We start from the raw sequence: 27,868 nt of genomic DNA, 5'->3' as shown, positions 1-27,868 counted from the left end.
ACACAGCAAGCATTCTTCCTCTCCACTGAGCCACACCCCCTGCCCCTGGATCGCTCTTTCTAACGGCTCAGTAGTGTTACCTTTATGAATATGTATGTATAAATTAAGCAAGTCCTAAATAAAGGAACATTGCTTGTTTCCACCCTCTTGCTATTAGAAATGACTAGTATGGTGAATAACTCTGTGCCTATGTAAGTGTGAGGTTTGTGGTGCTCTACCTGTAAAAATGCTTCCTAGAAGGTGGTGCTGGTTACGGGTAAATATACTCAGCGGTGTCCCACTTCTCATTGCTGACGCTCTCCTTGCTTCACTTCAGGAATCTCTTCCCAGTTCCACTCTCCATGCTACACGCTCAAACTTCTTTCTCACTTTCTCACTAGTCTTTATCATCTTCCTCAACATTACCTTTTGGTTTATAAACATGTTTTCTCTCCATCACTGACTTTCAGTCTCTTTTAGGCTAACAACTGTGCTTGTTTAGTGTTCTTTACTCCACATCAACACTTGAAGACACATAGAAAGGCTAGACAACTATTAACCACAGTTAAATGAATGATAAATTATTTAAAAAAGGTTTCAGGATAGCATTTCTTGTGTTACTAGAGGAGACATCAAGCTTTTTGCTCATCCCTGAAAATTCCGACTCAAATACGGAGGCAAAACACTGTATACATGTGGCTTACCTAAGCTTCTTTATCAGCCACTCATTGACTAGGAGTCGCAACAGGAAAAAGATGGTACCCTGAGAAACCAAAGCCACAAACATTGCGCCTAGCTTATCCATTTCAAAGGTTTCATTTGGATATTCCACACCGTATGCTTTTAAGAAATCCAGGACTGCCTGCTGCTGAGAGAGTTCAATCAAACCGTAGCCAAAACAGAACTGAGGGAAGATCAGGAAAATCTGCTTGAGGGTTTCAGAAATAAGTTCTAGAGTCTGAAACAAGAGAAATAACAAGGATTATTTTTTAGGATTCCAACTACATGACAAAGAAAAAGAAAACATATGGAGAAACTCATGCAGACTGGCAATTTTCATTTCACATGTGTGCTGCACTCACATACTGTATTTGCTACACAAAGGACAGACTCTATCATTGAAATACAAGTAAAAAAAAAAAAAGTTTTTTTCGAAGTGGCCCAAGGCATCAGAGCCAATCCTGGAGGCAAAATCACTTTTAGAGCTGGCTTGGATTCAGGAGGAGAGGTAAGCCTGGCTAGGATGCTGGGATCCAAATTAATAACAGTGAGTTCCTGAGTGAAAAAGGGCTCAGTGAAGCCTGGGGAGGGAATGATGTGGTGAAATGAGACGGAAGGAGAGAGAACAGATACTCAGGGGGCACAAATGGCTCGTTTTCACATTATTCACACTTGGGGCCAACTACTTCCACCTCGTGCTTTTCCCACCTCCCCCTGGAGTGTTCTTGTCTATTCCTCACCTCATTTCATTTCCTCTCTGTTCTTTCCCATTCAATTGTCCAGTGCTGTCAGTGCTTCTCTTTCACCAATCATAACTGTTAGCTCTGAATGGAGAGTGATGCTTACAATGTAGTAGATTCCAATACATGACTGAAAGGGGATGGATTAGGTATTTTTTTTTCTTGCTATGAATGTTCAAATGGATCCTAAACCCACAGCCATTAGCGAAAGCCATTGTTGTCATCACTGCATCTTAGGGATTTGTTAATGAGTAAAATGTTTAGCTGAGCAGTTGATGCCATGCAACCTATCTGATTTTGGTATCTACCAAAATCCAGCAGAAGTCAGTATTATTGACATACAGTAAATACAATAAGAAGCATGAGCCTAGATGGAGCTTAATTTTTTAAAGGTCTATTTTCTTCTTTTCTAAATTTAATAAAATCAAATGATATTATTTTCTATTTAAATACAGAATAAAGAAAATCTTTTCGTGCGGAACATGTTAAGGATTCTGGTCCATTCGCTGAAGTTTGACTGATGAACAGAGGACCTTACCGGATCATTAGGCTTCTCCTTGGAAAGAAAGTATACCACTGACAGGGAAACAATGGAGTTGATGCCAAAAAACAGGTTGACACACACGTAAGTGATGAAGGCCATTCCTGTTTCGTGGAAGAGGCCAGCCAGCAAGTACATCCAAGAAAAGGTTGCGTAGCTGTAGGATAATAATACTAACAATTAAAATTATGCCTTACTTATTCTAGTCTACAAAATAATAAAATAAAGCTTGGATGGGTTTCCAACGGAAAAGTAAATATGAGCAATGGGTGGCCAAGCCCTGAAGCTAGGTCCAAATTTCATTCCTCATCTTGACAAAAGACCCTCAAAGGATGTTTTTAAGATGAAAGCATGAAAAGTCTCTTTTGAAAAGCCCCAGATAGTCATCACAACTACAGATTAACCTTCTGCAGGGTTCAGTCAAGATTTCTGTTGCTCAGAATTAGGAGTTGAAGCTCAAAAACTCTGATCACTGAAGACTGAGGAGCGCTAATGACATCATTGTAGGAAGGTAAGCAGATAAGGTCTGGTTAGAAGACAGAAGGCAAAGATGAGCAACTTTGGCTTTAAATAGCCCTGGAGACAGAAAGGCCTCAGTTTTCAACCAAGAGATACTACCCAGACCTTTGCAACCAAATCAGTTCTTACACTGAACATCAATTACATTATACAACTTGTATTACTCTAACACAGAAACAACAATATTTATGACCTTACACGTCTCTAGAAGACAAATAAAGAGAAACAGACATAAATTTACATCTATGTTATAAAGTCATACACAATCATCTAATTTGTAGCTACATATAGTCACGTGCACTCATATTTTTCTGGTCATTCTAAAATATCCATTTTATATAATTTAGATTATGTGCATAAATTGGTAAAATATGTGATACCCGATAAGTGCCTGTGAGTGATACCAACACTAAGTGTGAGAAGGATGGTTCTTAAGGAGCATGGGTTAGCAAGTGCAATATATTGTCAGTCATCACTAGTGTTAAATGACCCCGAGATAGTCGTAAATTAGCTAATGAGACTAAGGTCCTATTTGTGCCTGGTAGTGCTTAATTTTGTTAATTCTTTGTTTCATGGCTTAATCAGCAGCTTACCCAAACAGCAAAAGTAGGAGCGATACTGCGCCTAGATTGTTTTCACTGTAGAAGGCAGGTAGCTTGAAAATGGCTATGACGCCGATTGAAAATGCTACAGGGACCAAGTAGAAGACCTATGGATGTAGACAAAACAATGTTTAATATACGATGAGCATTTTTTAAAAATCAATAACCCATCTTATTTAATACTACAATAAGTTGACCTAGAAGAAATTCTGAAGGAATGAATTTTTATTTATCTTCCTGTTGCTTGTAACATTGCGCTTACTTTACATTGATTTCACTTTAGAATTTGTCTTCTCTAATATGAGGTCAAGGCAGTTTCAATCTATATGGATCTACAAGAACTCCCTGGTGTTCCTGCCTCTAGGCTTAGGACTTGGGATCATTCAGTGACAGAGGTTCTGGGAGAAAGATAAGAAAGCCAGGTTTCTTAGTATTAGAGTCAGTCCTCAAAGTATTGATTTCATTTTGGACGCTGCCACTCTCCCACATGGCTGCTTTCTGAGGTCTGGTTATCAGTGTTAGGCATTCCGTGCAAAACTGCAGGGCAGCAGTTCTCACACGTTCTTGAAATCACAGGTATCTGTACAAAACCCACAGTATTCTGTTGACAAGTAAAAATATTAAAGGCTGAAGAGTTTGCCGCAAGATGCACATGGTGAAAGCAGAGGACGTTCAGTTTGATGGTGGCGGTTGGGGCAATCTTGTGAACTGCAATGAGCAACAGTATTCCTGACAACAGAATCTCAGTAGTAAGTACTAAGCAGACCTTCACAGAAGTCCACACTGAAGCTTCCTTCACATTTAAGCTTCGGTGAGGTCCCGAGCACCCGTTACTATTCTTTTAGACTTGGCTTCTACAACAAGTACATTTCAGACCTCACTGGATGCATTAACAAAATGGATCTGTGGTTAATTACTCTCCAACTCTTCAAGCCAGTGATCTTGACAACAACTCAGACAATCGCTGCCATCACGGGCAAATGTGTACTCGTCTGGGCTCTTGGCCAACACTGGCACATTTGGAGTCAAGAATGAGCATCTGAACTTGGGGAACACTTTACATAAAGGAGAGTGCTATCAATGAAATACATCCTTCCTTGCCCCTGCTAATCTTCTCTAGTGTGTCATTCAGCAGGAGCTACTACTTTGAATTTTTCACTATTAGTTGATTAAATTTTTATAAGCTTGATTATTTGGCACGACGGGGCAATGCTGTAAAGCTTCTATTTTGCCACAGTAGTAGTTCTTAGACTTCAATGTGCTTAAAAATCACCTGGGGTATCTTGTTTGAAAGGCTTACTTCCCAAACTCCATTTCCCAAGATACAGACTTAATAGACCTGGAGAGGGGCCCAGGAATCTGTATGTTAATGTACACTCTGGGAATCTGATATTTCAGAGATAGGGGAAGGTAGGTTTCTTTTCCCTTACAACTATCTGATGAATACAAGCCAGATGCAATTGATTTTTCTTAATTTGCTGTCCTTGCAGTGATAATTTGAATAACTAGAGCAAACAGCTCTTGAATACGCAACGGAGAGACTCCTATTCGAATGGACCCTGTTTTTCTTGCAATGACAAAAGTTACTCACCATGTCATAGATGAAATTTGTCACCCAGTAGCATGTCACACCGATGCCTGAAATGTGTTGCAACTGCTTGGCTTTGGTCTGATGCTCCCTGACAATGTAGGTGACAAAGCTGGCGGTGGTGACAGAGTAGCCCATCAGGATGGACAGCGCCACTAAAATATCGATTAAGCTGCTGATTCTATCATGAGCAACAGGGAGAGGAAAGTACGCATAAGTTTTTGGAACTCTTTTCCTTTCAGGAAGATTCATGACTAAAAGCATCAACAAAACAGTACAAGAGCTGGCTGTGACACAAATAAGGCTTCCGGCAAGGCAGCCAGATACTATCTTCGACATGACTCTGCTGTGACCCTGGAATAAATGTAGCACTAGGGCCTCTGAATTGGCTAGGGACCTGTGATAGAAAAGCCTCCGTCTCCAAGGGTTACAGAGTGTATGCAGGGGCTATATGGATCTTGAGCAAAGAAAGAGTACTTAAATGCCATGCAGGGAAGTCGAAATGATGGAGCACTTGTGCACTTGACTCGTAAAAGCAGCGAACTCAGTGAATCTGCAGTCAACGAGCTCTGCTTGGCAGCCCTTCTCCACACCCTTCCAGAAACTTCCTTTTATCCCCGACAGTGACTTATATCACCAGACCCTCTAGATTGACGTTCATTCAGATGCCGCCATAATTTCCACCTACTGTGCGTTCTGCAGAAGCCCGGCTATGGCAAAGAGGAAGTAGTGGTGTCAGGGAAAAAGATTTGCTTACGTGGCTTGCTCCTGGTCTTGCACGCCTGGATAAGGGTGGCTATACATCATGATCGCTGGAATAGGAGAGAGTTCTGCTGTTAGATGACATTTGGTTAACCAGGGGCACCGAGTTTTATGTGAACAACACTCGACGCTTTGTTTATTACAGGATGAGCTGAAGATCTGTGTTTCAGAGATTCTTATTTAAAGGAAAATGCTTCCCCTGACTTTAATCCCATCAGATTCCTGTGAGTACTTGTATTTTTCGTAAGAAGCAAAACACTATCTACTTTGTAGGTAGAACCTTCTGGAAAGAGGCAAGAACATACATTTCTTCCATAGCATATTCCGTATTCTGGAGCACATTCAAATGATTGCTTCCTACTTTCTTCTATCCTGTTATATCTATTTGCATTATAGCTGCACTTCCGAAATAGAGTATATTTAAATAAGCAGCTCAAATGGGCATCAATTACATGAGTCCCTCTAAAGATCAGACACCATCCCAACCCTCGTCTCTGAGCTAATGACAATGGTCACACGAGAAGACAGCCGCTTCTCTTTTACTACTTCTAAGATGCTTATTGTTTGAAGGTCCTGCCTACTAGAGTAGGCATTGGGAACATCACTGTTACATTTCCATAAACGCCCAGGAAGGCTGAGAGCTTCTAGCTGCCTCCGCACTAATTAGTAGTCACGTGAGTCCACCACAACCACAAATTATCGGACTCTTGAAGAGTTGGTTATACTTTCTGAGACAGAAGCAAGGCTCTTTTCTCTCCTTTCTTAAATGGTCTTGATTAGCCAAAAGTGGACAGGCAAGTTTCCCAAAGACTACTATAATGTGTAGGCAGAATGCCTAGATAAATGTGGGAAAGAAGGGTAGGGCACAAAACTGGGGATATCCTCTACCCCTAAGCAGCTATAAACTGAGCAAAAAATTTTGGAGTTACTGCTTGTGCAGGATATGGTAGGACACTTGGTGCAAATTAAGTTTATGGCTTTTATTAAGAAGAGTATGATGCTTTAAGTGGAGTTCCTCAGCAATCGTGCCCTGGACAGTAGCATGTCACCTTGACACAGATATAGTCATCAGAAAGGAAGGAGCCTAACTTGAGGAAATGCCTCCATGAGATCAGCTGGAAGGTCAGTGGGGAAGGGCGCAGCCCACGGTGGGTGGTGCCACCCCTGGGCTGGTGGTCCTGGGTTCCATAAGAAAGCAGGGGGAGCAAGCCATGAGGAATAAGTCAGTAAGCAGCGCTCCTGCATGGCCTCTGCCTCAGCTCCTGCCTCCAGGTTCCTGCTGTTTCTGCTATGATGAGCAGTGACATGCAAGTATAATCCAGATTCACCCTTTCTTCTCCAAGTTGCTTTGGTCACGGTGTTTAATAACAGCATGTTGAAGAAAATATGCAGGTTTTTTTAAAAAAGGAAACAACAAGAAAAAAAAACCACTTTGGCCTCTGATTTTAATCATATTCTAGGGAAATTTACTTTTCTTATCTTCTGGAAAGATTAATGGCCTCTGTTTTGTTTACATTATTTATTTATTTATTCATTTATTTATTTATATGTATGTATTTCTTAAACAGCCTCTCACTATGCCTTTCTGGTTGGCCTGGAACTTACTATGTAGACCAGGCTGATTTTGAACTTACAGAGATGCACTTGCTTCTACCTTGCTCCTGAGTACTGGGATTAAAGGTGTTGATCACTATGTCTCTCAGGTTTTCTTTTTGCTTTGTTTTGTTTTAACCACGGGATTATTTTTTTCTCTTGGCCCTTCTTAAAGCCTGCTAAATCACAATAGAGGTGGGGATGTTTGTCTTTTATTTATACGTTGTATTTCCGGAGTCAAGAAATATTTTGGCTTAACCAGAGGGAATCTTTGCAAATACGGTTTTGTCTACTCTGCAAAATGTTGTGGAATCGAGTGTTCCTGTGAGTATCTACCAAAAGATGAAGTAAAGTATCAGGACCAGACTCCTGTATGATAAGTCTTCCCACAGTCTGTAGAGCATCCAACACAATGTCCTAAGTACATGACCTGTCAGTGGATACTTAATAAAGCAAATCAAACATTAAATTTTCAGTTAGCATTTTCCTCCCACGCAACCTGTATCCAAAGGAGGCATTTCCTGTGGTCCCTGTAGATGTCAACCTAAAATGAGATGCTTCCTGTTGGCCACTGGTGCTAAGACAACGAAGGATAAGACTAAACATCAGGATAGGATGAGCGCATAGCTGAGTGACATTTGTCAGAGAAAACACGCAATCCAATGTCCTTTGGGGAGGAAAACACATTTTCGATGTGAATTAGCCACTAGAGGGAACCACATGAATATAACAGATATTGACATTGCCAATGAAAGCTAATTAAAATATTTTTATTAGCATATTACGCTTCAGAAGAAATTAATTTTACAGCTAAGGTAAAACCCCAGTTCACTTGGAATCTAGCAAAGTTGCCTTCAGACATGGGAAGAATGGTGAGGAGCAGGCGGTGGCGGCAAGTAGGTTGAATTTTACAGATGATTTCTCTTGCCATGGGAGACCACACTCGTGCATTGCAAACAACATCAGCTTTTAAGAGTGACTTACACTTCTTCGAAAGTGATCAAATGTCTTCTGGAAAGGGCAGAATGCTGCCACTTTTGGTAAGTTTGAATCATAAAAATTAATAAGGATTAAAAGATATACTACTTTATGTATATAACTATATATATGTATCTATATATAACATATATATATATATATATAACTTATATATATTTAAGCTTTATTTTTTAAATTGAAAAATAAATTTCATTTTAGGGTCGGCATGAGTTTTATGCTGCCAGATTCTTTTATACTCTGAAACTGAAAACACAACGTTAAGGCCCTAAACAGGCCTGCTGGAGTCTAGAGCAGCTTCAGTTACATTAGTCTAAGAAATGAAGACTAATTATAAGGAAACCAGGCCACAGTTTTCCGGAAGCTGACCCTTTAGACGAGGTAGCATCCTTCTGTTCTCTGGATCTTTGCTGCATCTCCCTGGCTATTTCTAAAGTGCCTCTGCTTTCATTCTCTGTCACAACAATACATGTCTTTTGCTCTGAATAAAACACCCCGCAGAAAGGGTTTCCAACAGTATTTCAATCCAGGTTACACTCGTCTGGCTTTAGTCACCATTTCATTTAATTTGTCACTTTTGACTCTGTCCTTTATTAATGTGCTATGCCTAAGGACTATCTGTCTTGTTATTTTCTTTACAGCTCTTCCTGCTAGGGTAAAAAAAAAAAAAAAAAAGCCAAAACAGTTGGGTGAAAACGCTGTTTCCTCTGAAAGGAAGATTCCTGAAGGCTTCACTGCTGGGATGAGTATCTGACACTATAGTAACTCCCACAGGTATTAGCACATTAGCAGACACCAGAATGCATGAGGGGGGGGGGGTGATGACAAAAAAAGGGGGGACAGATTTTATAAAACATAGTGCGTGTCATCTATCCTTCCTAATAGGCTGTTTATTAGGCTGTGTCCTGGCCAGCAAATGTATTACTTCAATTTTTCTTCCTCCTTATTATTATTATTATTATTTTAGGATCATATGAGAAAAATAATTTGAGCAAGGCTCAAGATGAAATGGTCTGATGAACAGTAATTGAATTAGAGAAAAAAAAATACTTCTTTTAAACCCTGGTCAACTTCTTTTAAATCTCAGTCCTATTTAAAAATTATGTGGAGAGCTGTGGGGAAGGAAACAACACTGAAGTAGACCTGCCCAGGTCTGGGTAAACAGCACAGAGCATTAGCAAAAGGAACAGGCAGGACTCAGAGAGCCCCGGGGTTCAAACCTCCCGTTAGCACCTCAGTGAAAGCGTGGGAGCACACGGTAATGTTAATCCCAAAGGGGCTGTGAGGGCTACCAGGATTTCCCGTAACATACATGTCACATATCATAGAGCATATGCTCAGTATATGGTAGCACTCTGGGGGCAGTGCAGAACTTCGTGTTTTAGAAGTTTCGTCTTCCTAACTGAATGTGCTGGTGTACACCTTCAAGCCCGGAAACTCAGGAGGCAGAGGCCAGCAGATCTCCGTTAGTTTCAGGCCAGCCAGAGCTACAGGGTGAGAACTGAGAACGTGTTATACAATTTTTTTTTTTGGTCTGAATATATAGATCTAGGAACAATAGTTATAAATATTAATTAGTCATTTTTGTCTGCTGACAAATCTGAAATTAAGGGGATTATCCAGAAGGTTCCGGCTGGAAGAAGTTGCTATTTCCACATACTCTCTCTCTGAAGATCTGTAATTTAGATACAACGGGGGAAGCTGATACGGAGCACGGGCTTACATGGAAGCCAGTAGAAAAGGTCATAATTGGAGCGGGCCGGACTCAGGGAACCTACCGTGTCGGGCGGCATCGTACTCAGACATATTCGCCCTCAGGAGGAAGTTGTTGAGGCTGTTGAGGTAAGCCGGGAGGGAGTGGTAGCCTTCTGGATCATACCACACCTGTCAAATTCAAAAGAAGACAAGATTGGGATTGCATTCGGGTAAAATAGGCTTTTAAAACATCTGATGGGGTGTTTTAAAGGAGAGTGTCAATTATTTTACAGGAGAACATCAATTTCCCAGTGACTCCTTCTGTCTAGGAAGGTAATAAGGCACCCCTGGAGTGATGATCATAGATGGATCTGCAGGTTTTCAATTTAGGGGTGGGCAGAGATCGGGGACCCAGCTATTCTGAGTAACAGGACTGACTGAGCAGTTGCTCTAGATTCTTCTACAGGCAAAGTCTGAAACGCACTGGAGAAGCCATCGTTTTCTCTGCCGCAGACTCATAGGGATTCTGAGACGAGAATGAGGGCTCTCAATAGCAGTAATAAAAACAAATAGCAATGGAGCAGAAAAAAGAATTCAAAAAATATGCACACGTTGGGTTCTTAACAACAAAATGGATAGTTTCAACGCCACTCCCTCACTACCTTTCTGTTCTTACTTAAAGCCCACAGGATGAGTTTGTTTGTTTTTTTGTTTTTTGTTTTTTTTTTTTTAAAGCAAGGTGTTTAAAATACTTGTGTGCCTTTTAAATGGTCTTAATGTAAAACGGCATTCTGATTTAGGGAGGCATTACTTAATACTAGAAACTCCCTTGATTATGAAAGGACATGTACTCAGTGTGTGGAGAGAGAAAGGGAAGAAAAGGACTGAAGTCCCCAGGATTCTTATTTCCCACACAGCTCTGTGACAACGCTGGCCCAATAGTGTCTATTGAGTAGGGGTGTTGTGAGAACGGAATTAAATAATTTTTTTTTAGGGTGAAACTGCTGCTCGGCATAGGACAGCCATGAACTAAATGAGTATTAATTGCTCCACTTTATCCTCAACGGTATGTGTCTCTCACTACCCTATGAGAAATGTTCAGAGGATATTAAATTTTTTCTGTGACTAAGAATAAGTAAACACTTAAAATCCTTATAACTGCAGTTTATCATCTGGGTAGTCCTATATGTCTGACTCAGTGACTAGCTCGTCTCAAAGCGTTGGTGCTATCTGGAAGAGGGGAAAAAAAATAAAACCAATGGGATTATTTATCTCCTTTGGTTTTGTTACTCTTCCAGGTTCAGTGAGAAACAAGGCTAAAAGCCCACATTTTCCTTCCCTAAAGGTCTTCAGGACATAAAGAAGAGTGCACATAAGGATCACACACATTAATCCACGATCCACTGAGAACACCCTCCTGCTCTCTTTCCTTCCAGATCACAGTAGGGCCCCTCTTTCCTTGAAGGGTGTGGTTGAGCTCTCCCTACTCTTTAAGTTTGCTGAAAGGAAAACTCGGCCCGTGAACTGTCCGCCTCCTCTATCTGTATGCCCTCCCTGAAGAAAGACCCAAATTCACCTTAGCAAGAGTTCTGTTGAGAGGAACCGCTGTCACATCAAAACGAAGGTCATTAGTCAGATGCAGCCCAAAGCTCCAACCTCCGTATCTACACCGAGTAATAAAATTTGCATTTGTGAAAATCAAATAAAATCTTTCTAGGCTGATTTAAAATATTTAAGAAGGAGCTTCATTTTTCCTTTCCATTCAGAATAAAAAAAATGAAATAAATACAATAAACACATCCATAATGGAATAAGTGTTTTCTATTGATCTTTTTAAAAATCCTATTTTGACCTGAGTGTACATCATAACTAAAGGCTAGAGATTCATGTGAACAAATGGACTGTCTGGGGTGGTGGCCTATCAGCACTCAGGGAACTGAAGACGGAAAGCTGTTGTGAGTTCTAACAGAGCCTGAGCTATGGCTTGAGATCCTGCCTAAATAAAAATTTCAAAGCAACACTTCGAAAAGGAATAATATAATCTATTTTTTTCCACTTTCTATCTCAAAACTCAATGTTACAGTACTTACATATTCTTTTTTAGGTAATTCATGCCAGAATGACATAACATGATCATTTTTCAAATTACTCAATTTTTATTCCAAACTATTCTTTCCCCATTGGCTGTTCCTACTTTTTTAAATTTTTCTCTAAGATGCTTGAATGTGAATTTGACATTGTCAGTTTATGTTCTTTTTAGGAACTGACTTTAAAATCCAAATAATAATTTCCACTATAGGCCAGTTTAGATACTCATCAAATTAGATTGAACTTAAATTAATGAGGCAGTGCCGTTTACGCTAAAATAGCCTTATCCTAGATGTGATGATGTAGAAATATGATTTTAACATGCAAATGATACCATAACTTCTTTTTAAATGTAGAATTTTTACAACAAATCATTTTTATTTATAATAAATTTACCTCATCATAACATATTTGACTGTATGAAACACTTGATATACTTCCTGAATGTAGAAAGCATTTGTTTTTACCTAAACCCATGTCTATGAACAATATTTACTCGTATATCTGTGATGAGAAATGTTAGGAGAGAAAAACACCAAAGCATGAATAGTAGAAAAGCATTTTTTTCTTCTTTTGCTTATCTGTAATAACAATATTTGGCAGTGAATGTGAAGAGTTTATATACACTGAGAAAGGCAAGAGAGGTGGAGGGAAGGGGAGAGTTATGACTGTAAGCTCATGGCTTCACATCATGGCAAATGTGCAGGGGACTGAGGGACATGTCCTTGCCACACACAGGATACTTTGTCCACGCACAGACACAATCTGCATTTTGAGAAATTATTATTTCAACTCAGGCAGACTGTCACAAAAAGTCATGCTTTGAAAAGCCAAGTAAGCCCAGTCCAGTCAATATCTCCTTTATTGCTTCGAGAGAAAAAAAATAAGTACAGATTCAACAGTATATTTTAAGACCTTAAAAAGCCAGTGATTTTTAGTTTGCTCAAATGTGTCTTAATTTAAAGTCATTGGTTAAATTTCAGTGCATAAAGCTATGTGCACAAAACACTGAATGATATAAGTTACTATATCAATGATCAGATCAATCAAATCAAAACAATGATCAATTTAGCTAAATAGAGAGTTTCAATTATTATCTCTACTATTTCAAATTTACAAGTCTGTTACCATACAAAATAGAAATCAGTTAAATGTTATAAACAAAATATTTTACCTTTTCTGCACGAAACGATTTGCAGTTGATATAAGATAATTTTCCATGTGTTTCCCAGTGAGGTTATAGATAACTTGGGAAGAGTAAGTTCTTCTATGAGGTGGGGAATAGTTAAATTTAGGGCATTCCTGAAAAATAAAATTATTAAACTAAGTTCTTCCAGCCTGTATTGTGTAAGTTAAATAGACAATGTCAGTGTCTCCTCATTTGTCCATTACTATAAGGGCAGAAATGTGTCCAAACTGCCCTGTGACTCCAAGAACCTTTGGAAAGAAGTCAACTTGCCTGCTTGCCAAGAAATGAGAGCCATTATTACTTATGTAGAGCATCTACATGCGTCTAGGACTGACCTAAAGCCAAACAGAGTACAAGTCAACAAACACTTGATCTTAGACTGTAGTTAAAACAGAGATATTTCAAACATCTCAAGAATTTATGTGGAATGAAAAAGGGATCTGTCTCCCAGCACTCGGTTGGCAGAGGCAGGCAGATCTCTGTGAGTTCGAGGTTCTGGTTTACAAAGCAATCCCGGACAGTCACAGAAATCCTGTCTCGAAACAAACAACAACAACAACAAAAGGGATCCGCCATCTGCCTCAAATTAAAAATAACATTATGAGAAGAAACTTTTCAGTACGACAGCAGTGAATTGAAAGTTCACAGTGATCCTTTTTAGGTACCTAAGCTAGAAGTCAGAACTTTATTAAATATGTTGGTTTACACATAGATTTTACATATTACTTATATGTAAATGTGTATTTGTAATTAATTTTCGTCTTACAGAGAAGTAGTATATGTAGTAATGAGAATTGTTGCATTTCTCTGGACCACTGGGAACATCTTAACCTAGAGCTTACATTTCTTCACATATTTGGGATTTGTTGTTTTGTTTTTCAAGACAGGATTTCTCTGTGTAGCCTTGGCTGTCCTGGACCCACTTTGTAGACCAGGCTGGCCTTGACTCACATCAATCCACCTGCCTCTGCCTCCCTGAGTGTTGGGATTAAAGGTACGCTCAACCACGCCCTGCTACTTATTTGAGAATTTGGGATTTTAAGACAGGGTTTCTAGCCCAGACTGGCCTCAAACTTACTATGCAGCTGAGGAGTCCATTGAATTCTGATCTCTTGCTTCTTTCTACCTCCCAAGGACAAAAATTACAAATGTGAACCACTCTGCCCCGCTTTGGAGCTCATGTACACACCTACTTTTCACACTAGGCTTTGTACACGTCATAACAACCTAGCTCTCACTTAGATCCTAGAGTTCATTGCCATGATACCCATTCTGGATAAAGTCTAGCACAATGCTGGGCTTCCTTTCTTCACTCCCACCAAGACCCGGAGCCAGCAGGTCACAGCACCTGGGAGCTGTGTAGAATCACAGTTTGCTCAGAAAGGCCAAGACTGAATTTCTCTGCACAACAAGCTGCACTTACCTAGAGACCAAAGTCCAGAATGGCTTTGGCTTCCCAACCAATCAGACATTGTCTCCACGTAGCCAGTAAAGTTCTGAAGCTTTTCTTTTCTTTTCTTTTTTATCAAGTTATATTATACATATAAAAACACATGTTTTATAAAGGTACTGCTTGATGAATTTTGACAAACAGGACACACCCACATAATTAGCAACTAAGGAGGAAGACAGAACCCCTTCTGTTCAGGAGCCTCCTTCTCATACTCCCTGCAAATCTCTACCATCCCCAAAAGAACAGTTTAGGTGCTAGCAACTTATTTATTTAGCTAGCACACAAAATGATGAGGGTTTTTGTTGTTGTTGTTGTTAAATTAGGTAAGGGAGTAAAAACTCTCTAAATGGTGTATGAGACTAACATGAAATACTGAAGGATTCCAAAGATCTTTGTTGTACCCTAGTTTTTATTGTTAGTTACTACCTTGCATGGGAACACCAAAATGGGCTGTGTTCACAGGAAATGTTTTCATTGTCTAATATTGTACTAAGGTCCTATGACACTCGACGTTGCTAGACTACTCCTGCATGAGGGAAGAAGATGGTGATAAAGTGATCCTTGGAAACCAATAGCGACTTTTCCTCAATACAAATTTTTTTCATTTAAAATTTTTAAAATTTATTTTCTTTATTTAAAATTGTAAAAGTGTTCTCTCCTCTAGGATGCTTGTTTTGATAGATACATGGTTCGTGTGTGATACATATGTAGTGATTCAAAAAGACATCTTAAACTTGCCTAGTTCGCTTTGTTCTCCTGAGAGTGTCGTGAGCCTGGAAAAGAAAGATCTATACCCATAAAGACAAAGTGATTATGGGCTAAATCTTAATATTTTCAGGAAATTAATTCTGATGCAAAAACCTTTCCAGGTGTTGCCTGGGAACGCGTGGAAGTCTTTTCTGAACTTAGAGGTGAGCACCTTCCCAGCTGACTGCCTGAATGGCATGCCCACTACATATTTTCAAACACAGCAGTGACAGTCACTTTTTGCGCCGTGAAACAGCTCTCTAGCTAGAACAGAATTGAAACCAACGATTCCTTTTCAGTTGGTTTCTGCAAAGACCATCTTCTACCTCTGGAAATTTGTCTTGAGTCAGATTTAAAACAGTGACCTGAAGTTCAAAGTCAATATTTTTTGAGCTGCCCAGGCCCATAGCTTTTGAGCTACTACCTTCCATAAAATGAAATTATACTGACTCTTTGCTAACCTGGATAGATCTTTCAGGTTTTGCTATTTATTCTCTTCTGTTCCCTTTCCCCCTCCCCCCGCTCCCTCCTCACCCCACACACTTTACTGAAACTGAATTCTCTTTTACCTGGACATTGTCTGAACAGGAGCAAACACCAAAGTTGTCGATGGCTTCTCCACTTGTGTTCCATTTTCCCAGCTCATCTTTTTTTAAACACTGCCTGTAAACAAAAATGACAGTGGAGTGATGTGTGTGTGTGTGTGTGTGTGTGTGTGTGTGTGTGTGTGTGTACACATGCCTGTTCTCATGCTATGTGGGAGCATGTAAACAAGTAGTTGGCATTAAATTCAGGTGTGTAGACCTGGGTGTCTGACTGGCGTTTCATACTCTGATTTTGCATTGCTCTAGTGGCTTACATTTGGCGTTTAGTGGGTGTGGGAACTGCATATATATATATGAAAATGCCAGAAGTAGAGTCAGAAGCCTTAGGTCTCAGGTTACCTATTCATTGTACAATTTAGACTTCTTAGATAAATAGACTTAGTCCCTTTGTCTCCTAGTTTCTTTGTGAAGAAGTTAATGGGGCTGGAGAGGGCGCACTGGTTAGGAGAACATGCTGCTCTTGCAAATGACCTGGGTTTAGCTCCCAGCATCCACATCGGTGGCTCACAACCACTTGTAACTCCAGCTCCAAGGGATCCAACAACCCTCTTCCGGCTTCTGTGGACACAAGGTGTTCCTATGGGGCACACATACGCATGCAGGAGCACACGCACACACAGAAAACAAAAATAAATAAATCTCTAAGTCGAGAGAGCGGTATTAACAATGTCATTCTAATGTTGTGATCATGAAACATAACTGTTAACACAAGAGATGAGCAAATGTAAGGAATCTCACGTTTATCATGATGGCATAGCATTGTAAGGAATGAATAAAAAGAAAGAGATGGAAATCTGTGAGATACAGACTTTCTAGCAACGTATTATTCTTTTCACACGCATACACGTCATGCACTCCCACACACGCTCACACAAGCTAGAATGCTGCGCAGAGAAGAAAGGGGAAGTACAACTTACGAGTCATTAGTACTCAAACACACGTTGTCAATGCCAGGGAAGTTCCATAGAGCTGACACCAGGGCATCTGTGCTTGGATCAAAATTCCTGCAATATCAAGCAGCGTGGACTCATCAGTGAACTTATGTTCATTAACAACTGCAAGGCATGAATTAAGCTAACTACAAGACTTTTTCCATTCCCTCCCTCTCTTCCTACTTCTCTGCCTCCCCAGCTCTCCTCCTCTTCTCTTCCACTGGGCTGTCAACCTAAGGCCTACCCTTACGCTGCAGATGTGCTTTAGCACTGAGGTACATCTACCCTATGAAAAATCTATGAAAGACACAGGTTTTGCTGCCCTGATGTCCTCCTATGACACGAATTTAGCCATCACATATGAGTAAAGTCTAGCCACTAAAAGTAAGCATAGATGCATGTAAATCCTCTTAAGTTATTAGGCAGAGAAATTGCCCATTTCTTTAGCAGAATTAAGTGCTGTGGCTCCCAAACACTTTTCTTTATAGACTCTAGAATCACTGTGGAAACAGTCTTGTCAGAAAGTAACTCACGCGTAGAAGGCTGTCTGATCAGAGGTCCCATAAATGGATGGCGAGATCAAGATCTCGGGATAACTGTTGCTGGAATCTCTTAGTGTGCCAAGGCCCATGGCAGTGGCGACAAAGACGATGGGGAGAATGACCTGGGCGATGAGGCCTTTCCAGTTCCTGCGGGTGTGGTGGAACCTCTTAATGAGAATGGCCATTATCTTCTTCAGTAGCAGTCCAAAGCCATCCAGCTTCTCGCTTCTTGTCAGGACTTTGTCTGAGGAAGGACAAGAGATGTGATGAGGTTTCAGGAAACCTCTAAAATCAAGTCACAAAACAACTTCAGAAGCCACAGGCCAATGGCACCATGTCATCATCAAAGAAGCTTCTGTTTTCAGTATTCAGCCTGAATGTTCAGCAATCCATGTCTAATATCTCCATAAATCAAGGATCACAATATATGCCTCGTATACAGCTCAGTACAAGTGAGTTATGAAAATTATGACTCACTAGCACCAGTTAAAATACTTATGTATAGTAATTTTACAAGGTAAAGTTAAAGATTCTGAATTTTGTAAAGGAGCCCGTTCCTTACTCCAAAGTCTCAATGCAGACCCAGTATGTAATCACTAATTTTGAATATATAGGAAATAGTCTCATCAAGACTGAATTAAAATAATATAAATAAAGTATCAGCCTAGTGTAAGAACTGGCCCCTACTAATAGCAGGAACTATTAGTTTGGTTGTTTCAATTTCTAATGTGAAGTTCAAGGGAAAGGAAACCTTCAAGATGTAATTGTGATTCAAGCATGTGTTCATTATACTCTCTTTAAAAATTAGGAATGATTATGGCTTTTCAGGACTCCACTTTCAGCTCTAGAATATCCATAGAGAAATCACTGGAAACTTGTCTGCTACCCACTCCCCACCTGAGAAAACTCTCAGAGAAAAATCTTTGAGAGCCATACAAGCCATGGTGACCACTGATGCTCCCTGGGCTAACCATTTCAGCAGCTTCCCCCAAAAGCAGACTCAAATGCAGCATTCTGTCAGAGACCTGCCACCATACATTTTCACGTGTGATAAGACAATGGTACCCGCCAACTCTGTGTCCGTTTAAAATTCCCCATCACAAATCATGCAGCACAAAAATCATGATCTCCATTTAGCTGATAAGAGAAAAAAAATACAAAGCTGCTTAATTTAAAATGAATTCCAATTAAACAGAGAGAACAAGTTTAAATGCAAACTCATATCTCCGCAAAAGGGAATTGTACAAGGAGCTGAATATTTTGACTTAATTAGCATGCTTTTCTGTTTCTTGAGAAATTACATGTGGATGACTTACAGGTGTATCAAAATAGAGTAAATGTGCTTCCTCAAAGATAATGTCAATGAGGGGAACATTGCAAATGAAGAATAATTTCAAATTATGAGGAAAAGAAAAGACTGAGTCAAATACAGAGAAGCAGGTGACCACTCTCAAATCACAGCCCTCAACTTCTCAGATCCCACAATTCTACTCCCCAACAGATGATGAACGAGAAGGTGGAGGACAGATGAGACACTAGTTCCAGAACTATACAAACATCAGAGATGAGCTTTCCTGAGTTTTGGGGACAGGCAAATGTTTAATTAAAAGTTCGGCTCCTAGAGATGTTCCCACTTTAAGCAAACTATTGAAATGACTACTCCATAATTCATATGCCATTTTACTACATGCTTCCTCAAGTAAACCGTGTGTCCAGGGTATAAATTAACTGCCAGAGAGAGACGAAGTGACAACAAAAGCTAGATTTAAAAGAACTAACCTTCAGGCAGCTCTAACTTAATCAGTTCAAAGATTTTGCCCCAAGCACAGCATTTTTCTGCTCCCTGAGTGAATCAGAGTTGGAGGAGGCTAAAAGCTAGACACCTTTCCCAATGAGGAATGATTTAAAAAGAAAAAAAAAAAAAAAAACAACTTTATTTTGCATGATTTCACTCTGACGTGTAAGCACCTAGTGACGAGATAACCATGTCTGTCCCTGCACAGCCCTGATTGCAGGAAGAATCCTGACTTGTGAAGCACCTCTCTGAAAAGTACAGGAAGTTGCATCCAGAGAATCACTTCTGATGACGAGAGAGCCTCATCACCTGTCAAAGGTATTTCCCACGTTCCACTCCCTTTCACAGGGAGTGTATGAAAGGGAGAATTTGACCCCCTGTAACGACTATTTTGTATACTGAAGGATGTTATTATGTACTAGGATTGCCAATTTTAAAAGAAACTTTCAAGTTGAATTCCCTAAAGATCTGTGCCTCTGTTTTTCCAATTATGTCATCTATAAAAAAATAAATAAAGAAAATATGCAAATGAAGGTTGTACCATCTCTGTCTGTGAAGTTGCTGCTGCTCACGGACAGGTCATCTGGCGTTGAGGTGCCATTGGCACTGGGATTCCCCACTTTCCTCTGGGTCAAGTGCTCCAGACTCATGGCACCACTTTTTTGTGAATCTTTCGTCAAGTTCAGGAAGACCTAGAAAAGACAGGCCAGATCACCCCATTAACATAAAAGCCAAGCATCTCTTAGGACCTTGGCTTTGGTTTTGAATGATTATCACATTTATTGAGACATCTATTCCCAACTAGCATCAAGAGAACATTTTTTTTTTTTTTTACATATAAAAGATGGTCATTCTCATTTTTTTAAAAATGAAAAGTGTGGAGAAAAAAAAAAACTTTTTCTTCTTAGAAATCAATCTTTTCATTAGAATGGTACTGAGAGTTTTAAGTTTTTCTGATTTTGTGACAGATTTATTTAAAAGTACTTTTCCCTTTAATTAGGAAAAAAAAACATTCACGTCTCTAAGGGCAGAGAAAGTCATGTGAGCACCAATAAATAAAGTAGTGAATGTGGGGTGGGGATGGAGAGAGAGCTCAGTCAGTCCAGTATCATGAGGTCTGAAGTTCCGTTCCTAGAAACTACATACAAAAGTCTGATTCCTTGGTGCTCACTCGACGGCCAGTCTAGGCTGAGGTCCAGGCTAATTTGTGACCTTGTTTCCAAAAGCAAAGAGAAATGATCCAAGGCATTGTCCAATGATTACCACAGGCCTGAGGTTAAGAATGCATGTGAACTCCTGCACTCCCGTCACACACACACACACACACACACACACCGCACACACACGCACACACATAAACATGGATGTAAACAAAAATGTGGCACCGATAGAGTCCAGAGGTACAACGCTTCCCTATGTCCACAGAGCTGGGTTTGATCTCCAGCACTTCAAATTAAAAAAAAAAAAATAGGTAAATCAGTAAATAATGAATGAACGAGCGAGTAAGTAAATGAGCAGAAAAGGGACAAGCAGGAAGGAGGCGTCCACGTACCTCTTCGACGGTGGTGTCTGAGATGCCGTAGCAGCCGATGTTCAGTTTGCCCATGCCCCTGTCCAGCGCTCTCAGGAGTGACAGGTAAGCTCCTGAGACCTTGGTGCTAAACGGAGGGAGCACGTATACAAGCTCTCCCCCGATATCCTCCTTGAGGTAGGCTTCGGGGAGGTGTGACTGGATCATTGCTGTCACTGCCACTGTGTCGCAGATTGCATTTGTGTCTAGGTTTGGACTCTGTGGACGAAAAGGAAAGGTGTGTGAGCTCTCCTGAGCCAGGGCACACGCCATCACTCCGGCCATCCCACACAGGGGCTTACAAGCCACATTCCTGCTAACTGCATCCTCTCACCCACCACCTGCCTTCCCCTCCTTTGCTTTCAAGCGGTGGCAGCTCTGAGTGTCAATTGCTACTATATGGTATGTCAGGCTGTGAAGCCCTCTCCAAGGTCTCTGCACCCAGGCAGCCAACACACCCTATTCTCTCAACAGCTCCTGACACTTCCTTTCCCATCCCTGGCTTATGTATGTCTATATTTATAGAAATAAATATTACATGTCATTTATCATTTACTAATTGATAGTATGTGAAATAATTTACACATTGAGAGTAACATCTGAATTTTTCATATTCCATCAAAGTCCGTGAATCCAGAACGTGGAGCTCGTATCATGAATTCACCGATGCAGCTCCAGGTGCCTAAAATAAAGCTTAGGTACGCCATTCAGCACAATATACCCTGATATATGAATTTCTGAATGTAATGGTCAATTATTGTTATTTTTGTTTTTGAAACTCAGGGATAATTTTGTTAGAGTTTAAAAGAAAATGTAGTATAGATTAGATGAAAATTCCAGCAGCCACTGGGAAGGGAATGGAGGAAAAAAACATTCATGCCTTTTCAGTTAGGCCTGGAGTAGAAATAGGCAGCTTATTAAGAGAGAAACTTTTATTAAAATGGCTCCTACTGACTTATTGCTATACCCATGGAACAGTGCATGTCACAAGTCTCATCTGAGAAGGTTCTTGCAGTAGATGATAATTAACACAGAGACCCCCACCTGATCAATGTGCAGAGAAAAAGAGACTATGGAGTGTTCAGCCATAAATGGAATGCACATGTCATACCTTTCCCCTGAAAAGGCTCAGGGAACTTCAAGAAAGAGGGAGCAGAAAGACTGTAAGAGACAGAGGTAGTGGATGACTTCAAGAAAACAGTGTTTTCTGAATACAACAGGGCAGTTGCACATATAGAAAGAGATTGGGACAGCTTGCACAAGACCTACTCTAGCTCCAGCCAGACACAATCCTAGCATGGAGTTGGGGATATGGCCACGATACCCCATCACTAGCTGGTAAGAGCAAATCTCATTTGCTGCTGGGAGAGGGGGAGTTTTGTTTAATGATGTGACCTCTATTGAGTAAGTTCACCACACTCATGGCAGGTCCCTGCTCCTTGAAAGTCATTGGGTAACACAAACTGGGCACGGAGAAGGGGAAAACAAACTAAAGTTGGGTGGGTAGGAAGGGGGAGATAGAGAGAGTTAAATATGGGAGGAGTTCGGGAATGAATGTGATCAGATTACATGGTATGAAATTCTTCAAGAATTAATGAAAATATTATTTATGAAAATGGGAAATAACACTCATAAAAGTGGAAGTAGGTGAGGGATCTAAGGAAAAAGCCCCCCAAGCCTGAATTACTTATTATATTTTGGAAGCCATGCCAAGATAACTTCGATATAGAGTCACTCAGATGATCTGAGTCAGTTTTCAGCGAAGAAATGACTTCAGATGTGCTCTTCATTTGATTTCTCTAAGCCAGAAAATTTAAAATCTCAGCAGAAGCTGAATTGTTAGGGAAACAACAACAACAACAACAAAAAGCTGGCAGCCCATCAGTAACCTTTAGAAGGACACCATTTTGCGCAGTGCCCAACAGCATTGGTAACAAATGGGAAATTACCAGAACTTTAGGAAATTCTGGAGGTCTAACATAGACCTACTGAATCAGATACTCTTAAGAAGGGGGCAGAAATCTGAAGTTATTAATCAACACACTTGCTGAGATTTCAGAACCACATGATTTCAGACAGCATGTTGATGAATTTTAGCAGTGAGCTGGAGAGAACTTTTCTCCACCGCATTGAAACACTTAACTCACGACCCCGCAATACAGCGCCCTTTCTCATACAAACCTTCTTCTTGGTGAGTGTGAGGTGGTAGCCATCCCCAAAAGCTTCCTTGAGGTAAAATGGTGAGCCGCAGCATCGGAGCCCACCCTGTTCCAGGAAGGCAATGCGGTCGCTCAACACTTCAGCTTCGTCCAAGTGATGTGTCGACAGAATGATTGTTCTGGCTTAAAAATACAGTTGGGAATAACATAGAATTGAAAAATGAGGATACAAGGCCCCACTGAGCAGAATCAGAATCAGCAAGAGTAAATCCTGGGATTTCTGAGGACAAAAGTGGTGTTAATTGAGGTGAGCGAACCTCCATAATGATCAAAGGGAAACCCAGAAGGCTGCTATTGAATGTACAGTAGTGTGTCCTCTATGAAATTTGGCAGCAAGCAGGTACTCGTTAAGCTTTATAGCTAATGTCCATCATTTTCTGTGGGCATCAGCCACTTTTTCTCATTTGTCAGAGTTTTGCCTCCATTGTTTCAGTGTGTACTCTCTCACTCTTACTCTCTTTCCTTCCTTCGCTATGAAAAAAAAAAAAAAAACAACCCAGCAACTTCAAAGACTTTTTGAATATTCCTCTGTGATTAATCCTCTCCAGTCTGATTACTTCTCCGCATCACATCCTGTTAGCGCTTATTTAGTCTGTTTTCAGTTTATTTTCATTTGTGTATGCTTGGTAACTCTAATTTGATTCATGCTTCCCTAGCCAGGCTTTGGAACTACTGTTGGATCTACGTGCTCCCAAAAAAGGCCCATTAAGTTCAACTCACAGTGAGTACTGGATGGGTGTTAACTCATGGACCCTGAAATTTCGCCAAGAAATCTAAGGAACGAAAGAGCCCCACCCCCGACATTTAAAGGGTATTATGTTTACACAGAAAAGCTTCAACTTGATTTTGTGGAACCCCAAGGGTAGAGTTTTATGACTGTTCCATGGAGAAGTTATGAAAAAATACTCATACCTGTTTTGTTCTTGGATATGACATCCCATATGCTTCGACGAGAACACGGGTCAACTCCAGTGGATGGTTCATCCAGAATCACGACCCTTGACCCACCAATGAGAGCTATGGATATGGACAATTTTCTCTTCATTCCTCCTGACAATGTTCCAACTCTTTTATGGCGATGACTATACAGTCCAGTGTCTTTTAAAGTCCTTCAAAGAATAATGAATGGTGCTATTGTGTTCACTAGTCAATGAATATGTCTTCAGTGCAGTACTGATAACACGAAATGGTTCATTATCATTTGTCATCTATTTATTGTCATAAAAATAATTACTAAGGAAAAATCAAGAGAATATATAGTCCACTCATTTAACAAATGGTTAGATCACTGGACTCTTTTGTTTCATATCATGTCATAGAGAAAAGCAATGAACAGACAAAAAAACGAAACCCTTTTTTTATAAAAAGATTGTGTGTGATTGTGTCCAGAATGTGCAAAAATGACCCAATAGGTAAGCATGATCTCAAGAAAGGGGCACACAATGACTAAAATAGAAAGTGAGATGAGCAAAGACGGGAAAGTGTTCATTTGGCCAAGAGAAGGTGGAATGGCTCTCAGGACGGGTGTGGTAAATTAGGTGAAGAGCAAAGCAGAAGACCTGTGGTAGGAGTCAGTTGTGCATAGCCAAGAGCATGAGCAGGCTTAGGTTCACACGGTAGAGTAAATTGAGAGTGTGAAGAAAAGTAGGTGTGAGATGGAGGACTGGCCATGTAGTGTCTGGTAGGCCTTGGTAATGAAATTATGGGATGTCATACTAAGTGTGACAAAAGCCACTCAAGGTGATGATGCAGAATGCCATTATCTGATTTGAAGTCAACAAAGCTCATTCTGACAGCTCTTTGATAAGGATAGCTGAAATGGAGGACAGTAGTCGCCAGAAGTTCAGTTAAAAAGCTTGGGGTACAGTCCCCGTGCAGAAGTGAAACAGAGGATTTGGGGCACCTTTTAAGGCACTGAGGAAGTATTGAACAATGTGTGTGTAACTAGAGGGAAAGGATAATAATGTTAAATGTGTACATTTCCCCAGAAGTAGAAAGCAAAGCAAGAGCATCTGTGAGAGAACATTTCCTATTGTTATTGCCACCAGAGCTTGACCAACAAGGTGTATGTCCTCGCTAACAAGTCATGTTCTTGTTTCTGCCTTAACTCACCTTTTAACCTCCTCATGGAGCTGCTTTTTCGTCCAGTGAGGAACTTTGATGGAGCCATATAAGAGAAGGTGTTCCTTGGTGGTGAGGTAACTGAACAAGACGTCATGCTGCATGCAGACTCCCATGTTTTTCCGAACAGTATTTAGGTCTGTCTTGATATCTTTTCCATATACAAAAATAGTACCTGCTGAGGCACCAAACAGCCCAGTCAGCATGGAGCTGGAAATGAAGATGTGATAAATTAGGTGTGGACCAATCACTCAAGCTAGATAGTGAGACTAAATATAATGCATGTGTTAGCAAAAGAGCAGAGAGTTGTGGGGAGGGAGGTTGCCTCTCTAAGTGAAGGCAGGCTGTCAAATAAAAAGGAATTAAGTGGGAATGAAAAAAATGAAACTGACTTTTAAGCTTTTGGTTATTTATAGTGTTGCGTAAACACTGCACAATGGTGGTGGCGGTGGTAATGCTAACACTGAGGGGCCTTTTTAGTTAAAAGTACACTCCCTCCTTGAACATGCTGTGTTTCCTTGGAATCCTTTTTATAGACTGCAAAATCTCCATGTTATGTCCAAACTAGAGCTTACCTTTTCCTCCCAGGTTTGTTCTATGAAATCCAAGACAATGCTGAATCTTCATGAGATACTTTACAAGATCCTCAAACTAATGATCTTATCCACGATAACCATGCCTTTTTACCTTCTCCATTTAGTGATAAATTCATATCCTGTTTGCACAAAACTCTACTGCCCTTCCTTCCTTCCTTCCTTCCTTCCTTCCTTCCTTCCTTCCTTCCTTCCTTCCTTCCTTCCTTCCTTTCTTTCTTTCTTTCTTTCTTTCTTTCTTTCTTTCTTTCTTTCTCTTTCTTGGTGGAAAGGTTTCAAAATACTTTTTCCTTTTTGAAATGGAGTTCAAAAATTAGCATGCCACTTTAATATACCAGATCCATTTAAAAATAATATTAAGCCATAATGAAATGTGCTTGTAGCCCAGCTACTTGGGAGACAAAACTTGTATTTCAGAAATCATGTTCGCAGCTTCTTTGGCTCTTGGTCCCCTAACTCCACTGATATCTGCTACCATCAGGGGGCAGCAGGCATCAGCACAGGCTTGCTTCTTGATGCTCCTACTTCTTCCAAAATACTTTTGGTCATCTTCAATCCCACTTTCTGTAGAATGGCCCAAGTATTTCTACGTAGAAAACCCCAATGCCTTGCAAGTGGTTAGTAAGTTGAGCAGTTATTTAGTAATCATCTCCTACCTCCATTATAACATAATCTGCAGGAGGTCTAGAGAAGCACCTGATTTCTCATTTGTCTCTCCTAGCACTAAATAATGAAATCAAGGTAACATGCAATCTCTTCATTACATCCATTGACACACATATAACATGCTTCCTTTTTATATTTAAGGGTTTATATCTAGACCAATAAAATAGAGCATTTTCAGCTAAAATTCTAGCCTCATCAAACACTTTCTCTATCTTTTTTCTCCCCCAGGCTCCTATTTCCTATTGGAGACTTTGCTTTATAAGTGTTGTATTCTAGAATGCCAACCCTGGCTTTTAATAGGTCATACGCATAAGAGGCTGCATGCTTACTCTTATCACGACCTTCACCTGTCTCCAGTTATTTAGAAAAAAATATTGATGCCAGCATTTGAACAGTTGCTGAACTTACTCAAGATGATTAAAAATAGAATGTGGAGCAAGAGGGATATTTCCTTAAGGGATTGAGTCCAACAGCATTTTAGCACTGATGGCAAGTATGCGCAGGTGGTGCCCGAAGGCTCATCGTCAGAGCAAACATGCAAACGATAAAATAGCCTAAGAATCCCCGGATTCCCATCTACTCTGCCTCTTGACACAGGACGGTCAGTAGAGAGAAAGAACAGCCCATGTGCCGCTCTTGACCTTGAACTTTGTGTGATGCTGGTGATTCCCTGTTTCTTCACCAATCAAGGCCATCACAGAGCAGATGGTGATCTGTGTTCATTTAGGATGTGCAAACTCAGACTTAAACCTGGCCTGGATCGAAATACAAATAAAAGGGCCAGACTGACAGATGTAGCAGTACAGACACCAGGCCAGGGATGAAGCAGAGATCACACGCAGCTTGAACAGAGCAGTAACAGTGGCCCCTACCGACAGCCCGTGTGTCAGTGTGCATGTTCTGTGTTGCCGAGGGCGCTGCTCTGTAAGACAGTGGTTCTCAACCTGGGGGCTGTGACCCCCTTGGGGTTCCATGTCGGCTAGCCCGCCTATCGGATATTTACATTACACTTCAAAACAGTAACACGATTAAAGTATGAAGTAGCAACAAAATAATTTTATGGTCGGGGTTCACCGCAACATGAGAAACTGTATGAAAGGATTGTGCCGTTATGGAATTGAAGAACCGCCGCTCTAAGACATACCGAGGGTACTTACTGTTATTCGGCATGTATACTGAATTAAACATTTTAAGGCACGAGGGTGGCCAGCACCAAGTGGGACAAGTCAGCCTATCCCACACTGGCCTAAGGTTGACTTAGAGATCACAGTTTGGAATCTCTGGCTCAGATTTCATTTTGCCCTGGACAAGTTGAACCATCTAGAAGATGTAATAGCTCTGCTTTCTTTGTGTAAATTCTTAGTTTATAAAAGGGGTGTGATTAATAATATCCTTCTTTGACATTTAGTCGAAAAATAACATACATCGTTGTGGTTTTGCCGGCTCCATTTGGCCCCAGCAGTGATGTAATGTGGCCTTCGTAAAAGTTCAGATTGAGGTTATCAACGGCTATTTTTGAGCCATAGATCTTTGTGACCCCATGAAGGGCAACTCCAACTTGAAGATCTTTAGGTTCAGGTTCAATGTTGGATGGAAACGCACAGTCAGGACCT

At 40.5% G+C, this 27,868-nt stretch overlaps 1 protein-coding gene across 1 annotated transcript in view; it reads right to left on the bottom strand.

The window, feature by feature from the left end:
* Abca12 (ATP binding cassette subfamily A member 12) overlaps nucleotides 1-27,868 on the bottom strand; it is a 161,862-nt gene that overhangs the window by 13,508 nt on the left and 120,486 nt on the right. The window contains exons 28-44 of the mRNA XM_055616847.1: nucleotides 27,680-27,866; nucleotides 24,988-25,206; nucleotides 23,788-23,984; nucleotides 22,838-22,998; nucleotides 20,639-20,875; nucleotides 19,628-19,778; nucleotides 17,283-17,535; nucleotides 16,735-16,821; nucleotides 15,782-15,875; nucleotides 12,998-13,125; nucleotides 11,312-11,399; nucleotides 9,819-9,924; nucleotides 5,447-5,501; nucleotides 4,693-4,870; nucleotides 3,093-3,208; nucleotides 1,978-2,137; nucleotides 684-937 (exon numbers count right to left, since the gene is read on the bottom strand). Coding sequence (XP_055472822.1) covers nucleotides 684-937; nucleotides 1,978-2,137; nucleotides 3,093-3,208; nucleotides 4,693-4,870; nucleotides 5,447-5,501; nucleotides 9,819-9,924; nucleotides 11,312-11,399; nucleotides 12,998-13,125; nucleotides 15,782-15,875; nucleotides 16,735-16,821; nucleotides 17,283-17,535; nucleotides 19,628-19,778; nucleotides 20,639-20,875; nucleotides 22,838-22,998; nucleotides 23,788-23,984; nucleotides 24,988-25,206; nucleotides 27,680-27,866 — 2,671 coding nt within the window. The remainder of the gene's footprint in view (nucleotides 1-683; nucleotides 938-1,977; nucleotides 2,138-3,092; nucleotides 3,209-4,692; nucleotides 4,871-5,446; nucleotides 5,502-9,818; nucleotides 9,925-11,311; nucleotides 11,400-12,997; nucleotides 13,126-15,781; nucleotides 15,876-16,734; nucleotides 16,822-17,282; nucleotides 17,536-19,627; nucleotides 19,779-20,638; nucleotides 20,876-22,837; nucleotides 22,999-23,787; nucleotides 23,985-24,987; nucleotides 25,207-27,679; nucleotides 27,867-27,868) is intronic.

This window comes from Psammomys obesus, unplaced genomic scaffold, assembly GCF_907164565.1.
Source record: "Psammomys obesus unplaced genomic scaffold, mPsaObe1.curated_primary_1811, whole genome shotgun sequence".
In the NCBI taxonomy this organism is placed as follows: Eukaryota; Metazoa; Chordata; class Mammalia; order Rodentia; family Muridae; genus Psammomys; species Psammomys obesus.
Note: the sequence above shows the minus strand (reverse complement) of the source record. Positions and strands in the feature narration are given on the sequence as shown.